Below are 13,237 nucleotides of genomic sequence, written 5' to 3' on the forward strand. Positions count from 1 at the left end.
TCAATGCTCGAAAGTAAAAGAAAATAAGAGAATAATATTTGCATTCTGATATACACTTCATATTTGCACATATATATATAATATATATATACTGATAAAATTTTCTAAAGATATGTTAATTAATGTATATAACTAAACATTCATAGCTTTTTTTGGCATCTGCAGGGGTTTATTTGCAAAAAAGGCTTTGCACAATTACATACTTTGCAGGGGTACATATGTAACTCTAATCATTTACAAGGGTATTTATGCACAAAAAAAAAAAACTCATAAATCTCTCGAAGCACACATCTCAAGGGCCATGTGCTAATAAACAAGTGATCCCAATGGTTGATTTTTGCGAGAACACGAATCATGAAGTCCGACGTGTCACCCATCATCACCCTAACTCTACTGGGCTTTCTGGGCCGAAGTACCGCGTTGTTAAAGGGCCAGGTTATAGCGTAAGGGCCCGAGTCATTTAAGCCCATTTTCTCGGCAACCTCGCTTTCTTGGCAATCAAGTCTTTTAAAATCATAGTGCTCGTCTCCAAATCTCAGCGAACTCGGCTAGGGTTTCATCTTTGCGTTCTCCGATCTTCGGTAAAATGGTGAGCTTCTTCTCTTTTACCAGATCTATGATCTTCTGTTCGTTGATGTTTGTTCTCTCGTCGGATCGCATGCGGGTTGTTGTTTGTTTAGTGGTTTTTTTTATAATATTTTTTCTTCATTTTTGTTGATTTATTTGATGTTCTAGGGTTTGAACTGTGTTTAATTAGTGTTTTTGTTTTCTGGATCATGGGGTTCTCTGATTTTGCTAATTTTGTCTTTGGGTGGCGAAACTTTTGGGTGATCTGATTTAATTTGGTAGATTACTAGATTCAGTAGTTATGAATCGGATACTTATTTTCACTTTTATTGATTTCAATTGTTGCAACTAATCGTACTTTTAGGGTTTCAATTGATTGTTAATGGGGTTTTCTTCCATCCTATTTGGTTTTCTTGTTTGTTGGGACTTGAATCTTTGGTATCTTAATTTATCAGTAGCAGTGACTACTTACTACATGGGATTATGGAGGTAGTTAAAGCTTTGGATATTTTGGGTTGGTTTTTGGCCAACTAAGGAATAGGGGATTGAATGCTCTTCCCTAGCTGTGCTGACTTATTGGATGTTAAATAATTGGTATTTTAGGGCTTAAGTTAACTTTTATAAAAATAAAATTTTCTCCACACTGTCTGGTTTTCTTGTTAGGTCGAACTTGTGATTCATTGTCTAAACCAGCAGTAGTAGCCCCCACTAACGATTCTACAAATGTTGAACATTTTGGATTGTTTGGTCTATTTATGGCAATTTTGGTCGTAATTGACTGTATGCATTTTTCCCCAGATGTTCATTTCCATGTTATGTTAAAAAATCATAATCTTGGGGTTTTAATTTTTGATTGATTTCTGATAAGGGCTTTCCTACGTCCTGCTTGGTTTGCTTTTTGTGGGAACTTTGATCCAATCTCTTAATAATCGTGTAATAGCCTTTTTGAGCAGAGAAAATTTTGAATAATGTTTTTTACTGGGAATTGAGAATCATTAAGTTGTATGCCTGCTGTTGATTTTACTTGATATTAAATAACTATCATTTAAGGCTTCACTTGAATCAATCTTTTAGTGATAATTCGATGACATTTATAAGTTCTCAACTGTTTGGGCATTCTCACTCTACTTTATGTTGAGGACACCATCATTATTAGATATCTGTGTTGATCTTTTTATGAATGGATCTGATGGTTGGGGTGTGCCGTCTTGCAGGAAGAGAACCTAGATGCTCAAATTGATGCTCTATTGAATGTGGAGAAGCAAATGAGGCTTGCTGGTGATGTTGTGGGTACCAAGAAAGCAGTCATTGATATTGTTGAACTGTGCTATAAAGCCCGTGCATGGAAGACTTTGAATGATCAGATTGTTTTACTGTCAAAGAGAAGAGGCCAGCTTAAGCAGGTAAGTTGTTCTAGAAGTTTGTAAGCAACTTTATGTAAACTTAGCACCTTTACCTTTTGATATCCTTTAATCTGGTTTATTACTGGATAGCTTGACTTATTGAATAGACGTCTGTTTTATTTGCACTAAAATTTTGACATACTGAGATGACGAATTATGGGTATTGGCACTAGTTTCTGGTGTTATTAACTGGTGTTCTATATGCTTTCCTTTTTTTTTTTTGTTTGGACATGCAGGCAGTAACTGCCATGGTGCAACAAGCAATGCAGTATATTGATGAGACACCTGACATTGATACTCGCATAGAGCTGATCAAAACACTAAACAATGTTTCTGCGGGGAAGGTGAGTTGTCGAAAATGGGGAGACACTATTTTCTTTGGTTGGATGCTTGTTCTAGAGGATCAATGTGCGTTGCTTTGTTTGTCTCAAGGAAATGAGGTTGTGTCTTTGTAGATATATGTTGAGATAGAGAGGGCACGTCTCATAAAGAAACTTGCCAAGATTAAAGAAGAGCAAGGTCAGATTGCCGAAGCTGCTGATTTGATGCAAGAAATTGCGGTAAGTTTTAGTCTCCAAGATGCTTGATATGAATGTGAGTCATGTGATACAATTGCTGCAATGAGGAAGTGCTTTGCAATACTGTTGTAGACTTGTGCTCTGCATGTTTATTTGTATTGAATGTTTTTTGTCATTTCAGGTGGAAACATTTGGAGCGATGGCCAAGACAGAAAAAATAGCATTTATTCTTGAACAGGTATTTCTTCAATTTAAAATCCTTTCTTTTGATGTTCCACGCCAAGATCTGTATATGCTTATACGTTTGGGAAAATCCAGGTCCGTTTGTGTTTAGATCGTCAGGATTATGTCCGTGCACAAATTCTGTCAAGGAAGATTAGTCCGCGAGTGTTTGATGTGGATGCTTCTAAAGAAAAAAAGAAGCCAAAGGAAGGTGATAATGTTGTTGAAGAGGCTCCTACTGATATACCATCTCTCTTAGAGTTGAAGCGCATTTACTATGAATTGATGATCCGGTAAAGTGATGCTTTATTACTCAGTTCTCAGGCATATCATATTCTCATTTTTCTGCATATGTCATTCATGTGCTTCTTTACTGCATGATATTATCTTCTTTTGCGACTTTCTCTTTTAGGCTAGTGACATTGTTTCGTTTGGAATAGAGGCTGCAATCTTTAGTTCTTTACTTAACATAAAGTAAATGTCATTTCTGATAAGTTGTCCATCAAATCAAACATGCAAAATTAATTCTGGATTGTGCAATGCGCTAATGCTACCTAATTGAATAACATTTAACTATTTTTGGAAAAGTACATATGTGATTATTGACCAGTTTGGGCATTTGTTGTGGAATGCAACAATTTGCTACATATTGAGAGAATAAAAGCAATCTGAGCAAGCGCATGATGTTATTATGTTTTGGACAATGTATTTCTTATGACACCATCGGATCAAAAGTTGACGCATAATAAATCCTTGCATGACTAAGCTATTGTTCAGTGATTGTGTGTGAATTTGTCTGTGTTTTAAGTTTGTGGGTAGATTTCATCTAATTGCTTATAATTTTTGTTTGGAATTTGAGCCGACTTGCTAGATGCGATTAGTCATGAGTATTATTATTTTTTGTTTATTTTTTTTAGCTTATTATTATTATTTTTTCTTTTTCTGCAGTTATCATTCTCATAACAATGATTACTTAGAAATCTGTCGTAGTTACAAGGCTATATATGATATTCCAGTCGTGAAAGAGGACCCTGCACAGTGGATTCCGGTAAAATTATCTTCTCCGAGAAATACCCACATGCATACTTTGCTATTTGGAAATACTCCGAACTTGTTCCTTATGAATAAAAAAAAATTGTTGAATTGTAGGTGCTAAGAAAAATTTGCTGGTACCTGGTACTGTCGCCACATGACCCAATGCAGTCAAGCCTTCTTAACTCTACGCTAGAAGACAAAAATCTTTCTGAAATACCTAATTTCCGGTTCGTGACATTGTATCCAAAGCCTACTGTCTCTGCTAACAAGTAATCATTTTTTGCCCTATTGATTTTTGTTTTGCTATGATGTCAGATTGTTGTTGAAACAAATGATCACATTGGAGGTGATCCAGTGGACAAGTCTATGGGACATGTACCGGGATGAGTTTGACAGTGAGAAAAATTTACTTGGAGGATCTTTGGGTGGTAAGGCAGCAGAGGATTTAAGGCAGAGAATTATTGAACATGTAATCATATTCATCCTTCCAAGTTCATAATCAAATTCTATTTCTATTTTTAGGGATTCTTAACAAAAACCTGCACACACACACACATACATTGTCTAATTTGCTCTTTATATAGAATATCTTGGTTGTATCAAAGTACTATTCAAGGATTACATTGAAGAGACTTGCAGACCTACTTTGCCTCAGTTTACAGGTTTGGCATCCTCCTTCATTGTTGAGTATGATTTATATACATGTTTATCCGCTCCCCGATATTTCTGACCTATTATTACCTTACCCTTGTCGAGCAATGACTTATCTTTTGCCGACTGTATTGAACATAATCTATCAACTGATTAATATGGTTGAAATCATTTCAAATAGTGCTTTTGTGTGTGTCTGTGTGTGTGTAACTATGATTATATCTATCAACTGTATTTAACTATAGTTGTTATGCTAAAAACAAATATGATTATATCTCTTAATTTTCTTTTCAGGAAGCTGAGAAACATCTTTCAGACATGGTAGTCTCAAAGTCTCTATTGGCAAAGATTGACAGACCCATGGGCATTGTATGCTTTCAGACAGCCAAGGACAGCAACGACATTCTAAACTCATGGGCTATGAATCTGGAGAAGTTGCTGGATCTTGTTGAGAAAAGCTGCCATCAAATACACAAGGAAACAATGGTCCACAAAGCTGTTCTAAAGGCTTAGTGTGTCTCTCTCTATTGGTTTTGTGTGTCTCTTGAATTCCTCCTCGTCATACGGCTTTTTATTGTAACAAGTAAATTCACTTGTAGAACTGTTATTATTGCCCCAACTTTCAGATTCTTAAGTCTCCAAGCAATTCAGATTTTTTTTTTTTAATTTTAAATTTCCAAGGTGATTGTGTAATTTGGGCGGTATGACCCCGTGGTTTGCATGCAGTGATTACTGCAGCAACATTTTCAATGTGTTTGCTTTTATACTTTGAGAAGTAAATTATGAGACATGCAAACTCAATCCTTGTTTTTACACAAAAAACCAAATTTCTCTCTTGTTCTATATTCTTCGTTTAGTGTTTTATTTTGTATTGTATTGTATTATCAACTTGATATATTTTCCTTCAAAAAAAGAGATGATTTAATTGCTATTTTTGTTGGTTATGCTTTTAGTAGAGCAGACAATTGCTTTTATTTTGCTTAATTATATGCATTTTATGAATAACTTGGATTATTTGTTTAGCTGAAGATACTTCTCATATTAATAACACCATGCGTGAAAGAAATCAACCAATGTCTTGAACATCTCCGCCTGTGGGAAGGAAAATACACCTGGAACAGCATCGTTGGCAATTAATTGTTCATTCATTTGTTTTTTTTTTATTTCTTTTGACGAAAATTACCTATTAATTCATTCGGGAAAATAACTTTTATACAATGGGCATTTTCCACTTCACAATATAAAAGAAAAAGGGGGTTCAAATAATATCATGTATATATAGATATATAGATATAGTTATTTATGTACTCGTACATGTAACAGATATAAAGTCCGCCACTTCCGCACCAGTGCAAGCTTAAGCGCAAATATATAACCCAAAATCAAATGAGATAAACATGGCTTTGGAAAGCACAAGCAAGGAGGGCTCGTTGAGCGTAGGTTTCTGTTGGTTGGTCTTGATCTCATCATGGTTTTAAGTTCGGAACAGAGCAATAGTACCGAAGCGATGAGATTGTTATGAGACGATGGTATTTATAGACTACTCAACCCTCACTTTCCTATTCATCACATCATGGTAGTAGAGTAGTACGCTCATGGGCTGCCCAAGTATACTGAAGAACAACCAAAAGATTGTGTTACCCACCTGAAACCCACAAACACACCACCATCACTATTTACAATCTTATTATAATGCTTTAAGCAACAATAACTCTGTCAATAAAATATTTTCCAACTTTACAAACAATACCTGGGGGATTTATAATCAATATAAAAAGAAACATTCAAATTGATTTGTGAAATATATTCGTTTTGTCATTGTGATTGGGACCAGACAAAATATAACACAAATGTAATTGTGGGATTTCAGATGAGGGAAAAAAAAATGTAATTGGGAAATTACCAATTAGAATTATAAAGTAAGTCGACCAGAAAAAAGAGGCATTATTGGCGATTAATTATAAAGGACAAGGGTTAATTGGTCAAAATAAAAAATTTAGGAAATAAAACTCCTTTTATCATGCACAGCATATCACAAAACTAAATAATCATTCCACAAGGTATTTGCAGGGGCATGTATGTAATAATCTCAGTTTTATAGGGGTACAGAGGAATATACTTAAAAGACCCTACTCACTCAACCATTACATCAAACAAATAGAGGTCTGTCGGTGAGGGTAAAAACCAAAATCTCTCTTTCAGGAGACTGATTATTTGGAAAAAAAAATATATTGACTTGGTCTATGATCTTAGCAGCAAGAAACCTAGAGCCCTTAAAATGCTGTCATTTTCATAGTTGTTGATAAGCCAAACACCACAACTAGTCAGCCTATGAACTATGAAGGAATCAATAACAGTTGAAGCGCCCTTATCAGGTGATGTGGATTGAAGGATAATTTATATAATTATTATTTTAAAAAATATAAATTTTAAGGGTTCATGTAATGGCAATATAATTTATTTAAAAACTTAAAAAAGGAGGGAGGGCAATGTATAAAACTTTAAATTGGGCTGCAAAATGTAATATGACAACATACCATGGTATTCCTGAACTTGTTCTGGAGGTAGTTTGTCAAAATAACAAGCGGAACCTGGTGAAGAATATCAAGGAAGAAATAATAATAGTAAAAATACAGGAATAAAATCTATATAATCAAAGAGTCATAATCACCTGCATTTGCATTTAGATTCTTGTTGATTATGCAGAAGAATAACTGTTCACTTTATAAATACAACGAATGTTTGCACCAAGGTCTCAAATTAAACTAAATAACCATAAAAGTGATGAATTATTTCATTAAAAAAAGGGTTTTCAGTAAACAATCTTCATAGTTCATGCTTCACAAATTTTGTGATTAAAGAGCTTCCTCATATATACATATTAATTCATTAAAGACTATCCCTTAACTCCCATCCATTATGTGATAATCGGCTCTAGATAAAAAGATCATCAAATACCCATACCATCAGATTATAAATTATGACAGAGAATCAAAGGACTTGGAGGTTCAGAAAGTATGTGTCCACATTTCTTAGTGCAGAACATGCCCATCTACATGCTATTATCACAAGCTGAAAAAATTGAAAATTTATAAAATCTCCAATATTATGTATAATATTATTACATACAGAACATTAAGACATCAGTTGAGGGTTTGTTGAGTTCTGAAGAGGGAAAAGCATAATGCATCAATGAGTCCACAAAAATAACCCCACAAATATGAGCTATTAAATGTAAGTCCTTAGATAATTTAGTGATTCTATTTCTATGTGGCAAGTACCTGGAACATTATCCCTATGAAAGCCCAAAACTTGAATATGTGGCAAGGTACTGCAATGCACAGCTGCAAACATTTAAAACAATGGTTGTAGGCATTCAGAAATGATAAAATAACAAGAACATGTCTGAACAATAAAGTCAACAGAATACAGGAATGTGAAAAACAAAAATTTTCAATTTTTAACATAGAAAAGGCCTCTGTGCAATACTTTACAAGCAAAAACACAGCAGAGAGAGAACATCCAGATTAACAATGGAATAGCAATGTCAGAAGAATATATACCTCATGGAATATGGCTGAAACTAAAAACGATATAAGAACAGCAACTCGCTGAAATGAAAAAGTTTAAACAAAAGGTGAGAATATAATATTTACCATAACAAAAAGATACGGCATAAGGTTAGCATTATCCTTTTAGGTATGACTAAGATAAAGTCGTTCTTATGAGTACTTAAAAATTTATGAATCTTGAAGACATCAAACAAAAGGAAGCTGGTACAAAACACTGCCATTACTGTTGTTTGGGGAGGATTAATTTACAATTCCTATAACTGGATAAGGAGAGGCTATTTCATCACTTTGAAATCTAGTAATAAACAATCAACCATATTAGTCGCAAACAAGCATCCTTCAGGAAATTATTCCCCGTATGAAAAACAATCCTAAAATATCAAGAGTATGCGAGTTCTTAGGAGAGAGTTTAACAAGTTACCTTTGGTATACCATTTCGCAAACAGGGAAAATAAATATGACGAATCATCCATTTGTGAACAGGCTGCAAGCAAGAAATACCATCAGTTATTAAAAATTTAAGAATTGTAGAGCAAATTCAATACACAATAGGAAGATAACCTAAAAATGGGCACATTTCAAATGGATAAATGGATCTGCAATAGAACCTTTGCCGTCCAAATATTCACTAATCTAAAATCAATGTGACAGCCACTCTATAAAAGTTCCCAATTATTCAAGTAACACATATACCACTCATTTTCACTGCAAATTGAGCCGAATGATATAATACATACACTTCACAATGATAACAAATGATGTTCCAACCTGAGACAATTGAATACGCTATATTGAAATAATAAATACAAAATAGTAAAGCTGATATTTGGATCTAAGATGATGAATGTGTAGTGGAATAAATTATAAAAATACACATCACTTGAAGCAGCTGGAATGTTTTAGAAGAGTAGATTGCATATAAGTAGCGCAATGTCGTGGTGACTTACCATATTCCACATTCTCCAGTACTGATATAGCCCCAACCAAGTTGATTATTATGCAATAAAAGAAAAAAAAAAATTAGTGTTGATGAACAATAATCTCCTTTAAGACAGTAATTTTATAGAAACCAACCTCTTCAACAGTCTTTGCATTCCACCAATCTTTATAAAATTCACGATCACCAAAACGAAGGACCTCAGCAAGAATATTTAACCTATATTAATAATGAAGATTAATTGCAGTAAACTAGGAAAGAAAAACATTACTATCATTGTCTGAGAAGTCAACTTTTTTTTTTAAGCTATTGCATATCACAAATTGACACAAGAGACCAACCAAACTGGGGTGCATTGCTTACCACAGATGGAAAAAGCAGTAGAACATACAGAGCCACACATACAGAGTTGGCACAGAAAGTTTCAGCACTCTCTCTATACCACTTAAGAAGTTCCCCTTCAATGGATGTTGAGAATTCTGGACAATTGGATTGATATACTGCAAAATTCTTCCAGACAATTTGTCATAGAACTATTGATGAAATTAATGCTCATATAAATTGATCAATGGAATAAGTATACAAAATCTGCTTACCTGCTCAATGATAAAGCCCGTCACCCCTGTAAAAATCACCCACTTAACAAGCTGACGGATCACCCAACCTTTTCTAATGCATGTTGTACGAGGATAGCTTGGCTACAAGCAATATGAAGAGGTATAATTAGTATGCAGAAGAAATGAACATAACTTGATGCTTTAACCATACACATCTCAGTCAAAAAGGAAAATAACAAGAAAGAATCAATGACATGATAAATATAAGTTATGTAAGCAACATAAGATTATAAAAGAATATGAGTAATACCTGGTAGCACAAAGTTGGAGCCATCATGAAGTATACCAAATTCCGAAAGCTAACACCTTGAGAGTTATCAAGGTTCAGATAAATGGAAGAAACATCCCCCTATTATCAAGACAAACATCAAAAGTTAGAGAGGTTCAGAAAGCTTATCTAATTGTTTAATTTATGAGATTCCTAGACTTCTAAATGTAGGTTTGCGTCAAAAACTGCAGACTATATGTTATCTACAACCAACAAAATTGTCAATACCACATACACTAAACAATTAAGGATTGAATGTCAAAGATTTCTTTGTTTTAAACAAATAGTTGAGGCTTGTAATAAATATCTTGGACTACTTAAATACATACTTAAAATAAAAGACTGCCTTACCTTATCAACTGAGTTGGACAATGTCCTTAAATCATAGTTTGTATGTGCATAAGACACTAGTTTTAGCCAAACAGTGCAAGCAAAGAGCATGAGTGTGAGGCCAGATACAACCGTAGAGTCACATCTGCAAAGTTGTCAAGTCATTAATCAGGTTTACAAGATATATAAGTTCTCAAGCACCACAAATCAGAAATTTCTTTAAATGCAAATGATAAATATTAGTGTAGTTATGTTGAGTTTCTCAGGTTAGTGAAGAACAAGAAATTTCTGATCCTTACCACTAAGCATATCTCATCTCCACTGTTTTAATATTTCAGACAAACAACTAAATTTTATGCCTTTTAGTTAATGGAAATTAGTAAGTTGCTGCAATATCATAGCATAATTACACCTAGAGATACCACCTTCACATGAGAAGGATAGTAACTCTTTTCCTTGCCAAGTGTGGGGTTGAGGGATCAACTCCCGCTCACAACATTGGTTGAGGTGAGTGGCTTGTCCACCTTATAAACAATTAAAAAAAAAAAAAAGGCATCTAGAGATTTCATGTGAATGAGGTTGACAAATATATTTGAATTTGACATACCTGAGAATCACAAACACTGGATACAAAACTGCACCTGATGTAAGTATCACATGAAGTGTGATGACGAGCTGCAAAGAATGTGAAAGAATATATCAGGAATGGTTAGAAAAAAAAAATATAAAGGGGGAGGGAATGGATGCATCATCAATAAACATATAACAATTATAATGCATGAGAAAGAAAGTAAACCATTAAATGAGTGATGCTACAAACCACACCTAACCAAACCAGTGAGTTTTTGACATGCCACTTAGCATAGCAGGTCATGATTGAAAAAGTTCAACAATAACAATTAATAATATATTTCAAGCACTAGGGCCCCACGACATCTGAAGTTACTATTGAAGATCACAGTGTACTTACAGGCTCCGAGATGAACTTGTGCTGTATCAACTTCTCTACCAGAAAAGCACTGAAAGGGAATATTGGAAGAGATAGCCTGCCAAACAATCAAGGAACAGAAAATTTATACATGCACCAAATAATAATAATGATAATACACAGTAAGACTCAATTATGCAAATCAACTAAAAAGCAGAAGAGAAACATTACCCACACATAAGGAGTGGCCAATCTCTTAGAGACCGTGAGCTGAACCAAAATCCGGTTCTTATTAATAGTCCATACTGTAGACAAGGAGGCCATATCAAATAAGCAAGGCAGGGCAAGATATAAATGTATATTTTTTTTGCAAATTCAAGAGAGAAGAAATCAAACCTTCATCAGATTCTCAATAATAAGCCTGCTATTTACTGCAACAAGAACTACTATACAGAGATTGAGAAGACCTGCGTGGCTCTGACATAGAAATCATTCAATAAGTAGGATAGACCACAACCAAGTAAATACATAAATGAATTGCACTATATAAAACCAAAGATAATCAAAAGAACTATTCACTAATGCGCACAAAACAAGCATCAAACTCTTCCATCAGACGCAGAGTCAGAACAACATCCAACTATAGATCCACAAATTCCACCAAATTCAAACAAAGATAAAATCAAGATTCTAATCAGAAACACCTGCTTGAAGATCGCGTCAGAGCTAAGGGGGCTTTCCTTAACCCGCCGGTGCGCGGGAGCCGAGGCGCGGTACAAGAACTTCATCGGTACATCACTCCTGCCAACACCGCGCTCTCCATGATCCCCATCATTAAAAACCAATCCCTCCTTCTTCTCCGGAACCCTAACATCGTCGTTCTCGATCGGATCCCTCGCGGCCGCATCGGAGCACCGCTTGCCGCCAAAATCGTTCACGCAAGCGCTCGCGCTCGAGTCGGCGATACGGCGTCGAAGGCCAGGGAGCGGCGAGGTTTCGGAGACGAGGGTTATGGCTTCGCAATCGCTAGCCATCGGCGGTGAGAGCGAAGTGAAAGAGCTTTTCGCGCAGGGTCTGGCGGGGGTGGTGCTCATTATAAAGGAGATGGAGCGAAGAGGATGAGTCACTTAGTTTCAGGAGAAGGCTTAGATTTCAAGATATTTACGGCTAAACCCAGTGTGAAGTTAGGGATCTTTTTTGAAGTTTATAAAAAGTAAGGGACCTAACAGCATATATGCTTGCAAGACACTAGAGGGCATTTTTCATGTAAACCCATTAAAAAGATAATTTTTATTATTGTCACAAAAATTAATAAATAAATAAATAAATAAAAAGCACTTCTTTTTGTGAATTTTATTTTTATAAAAAAGCCTCCTTAAGGATTGTGAAATTGATGTGAATAGTTTTTAATAAAATGAAATAGTTTTTAAATGCTCTAAATTAAAAGTTTATTAGGACTAAATTAAATTTGTTTATATTTTGGAAAGTAAATAGAGTTGATATGAATATTTTTTTTTATGACTTCCTATGTTTTATCACTTCATTAATTTTCTTGCAGGAACTGTAAATATATCCTTTTATAGATATTTTTATTTTCATTGATATAAATATTAACAATGTGATTTTAATTTTTTAATTTTAGATAACTCAAATTTTCACCCTGGTTCCTTGATCCAGTTCTTTTCTCTTTATATCAAGCAAGTACTCAAAAAATTCTATATAAGTAAATACTCTTTGAAATAATTAATTCTGTTAGTGCAAATGCACTTTAATTGGCATGATTTGACACCAAGACAAGGTGATGAGGCAACCGTTGTGATGTGGCATAATTGATGACATGATAAAGAGTCTTGGCTGGCAATTATCTTGGGAGATTTTGATGGAGTTATTTTTTGTATATGTTTCAACTTGAAAATAAGACCATATTTAGAGAGATTTGATAGGTATGATTGGAAACTATTAAGGGTATGATTGAAGACATGCATTGATTGAAGATTTTTTCTTGGGAAGATTTGAAGACCAAACTTGGGTGAATTTAAGATCAAGTTTCAAATGTTTCGTGAAGAAGCACAATGACATGCGCCCCTTGCAAGAGGACTGCGTGGTGAGGGACTGAGGAGGTAGGCTAGTTGTCGGTAGTCAGGATCAGGAGATTGGGCTACACTGACTCAGATTAAGCATGACGGGGA

The 13,237-nt window shown here is 34.7% G+C and overlaps 2 protein-coding genes across 2 annotated transcripts; one reads left to right on the top strand and one right to left on the bottom strand.

Annotated features, from left to right (window-relative positions):
* Window positions 1–458: 458 nt before the first annotated feature.
* LOC120259232 (26S proteasome non-ATPase regulatory subunit 12 homolog A-like) lies at window positions 459–5,162 on the top strand. Its single transcript, XM_039266804.1, has 11 exons — window positions 459–589; window positions 1,782–1,970; window positions 2,207–2,314; window positions 2,426–2,530; window positions 2,670–2,726; window positions 2,807–3,003; window positions 3,659–3,758; window positions 3,860–3,972; window positions 4,061–4,214; window positions 4,330–4,407; window positions 4,691–5,162. Exons 1-11 carry the CDS (start codon window positions 587–589, stop codon window positions 4,907–4,909), a joined length of 1,323 nt encoding a protein of 440 aa, XP_039122738.1. The 5' UTR covers window positions 459–586; the 3' UTR covers window positions 4,910–5,162.
* A 491-nt stretch (window positions 5,163–5,653) lies between these two features.
* On the bottom strand, window positions 5,654–12,126 carry LOC120259276 (diacylglycerol O-acyltransferase 1-like). Its single transcript, XM_039266856.1, has 16 exons — window positions 11,753–12,126; window positions 11,445–11,525; window positions 11,280–11,353; window positions 11,091–11,166; window positions 10,728–10,795; window positions 10,142–10,265; window positions 9,773–9,871; window positions 9,502–9,603; window positions 9,269–9,405; window positions 9,043–9,124; window positions 8,916–8,936; window positions 8,390–8,452; window positions 7,960–8,007; window positions 7,678–7,740; window positions 6,934–6,987; window positions 5,654–6,041 (listed from the first exon to the last, which is right to left on the bottom strand). The coding sequence occupies exons 1-16, from the start codon at window positions 12,080–12,082 to the stop codon at window positions 5,937–5,939; spliced, it is 1,527 nt and encodes a 508-aa protein (XP_039122790.1). The 5' UTR covers window positions 12,083–12,126; the 3' UTR covers window positions 5,654–5,936.
* Window positions 12,127–13,237: the final 1,111 nt, after the last annotated feature.

The sequence above is a fragment of the Dioscorea cayenensis genome, chromosome 4 (assembly GCF_009730915.1).
Source record: "Dioscorea cayenensis subsp. rotundata cultivar TDr96_F1 chromosome 4, TDr96_F1_v2_PseudoChromosome.rev07_lg8_w22 25.fasta, whole genome shotgun sequence".
NCBI lineage: Eukaryota > Viridiplantae > Streptophyta > Magnoliopsida > Dioscoreales > Dioscoreaceae > Dioscorea > Dioscorea cayenensis.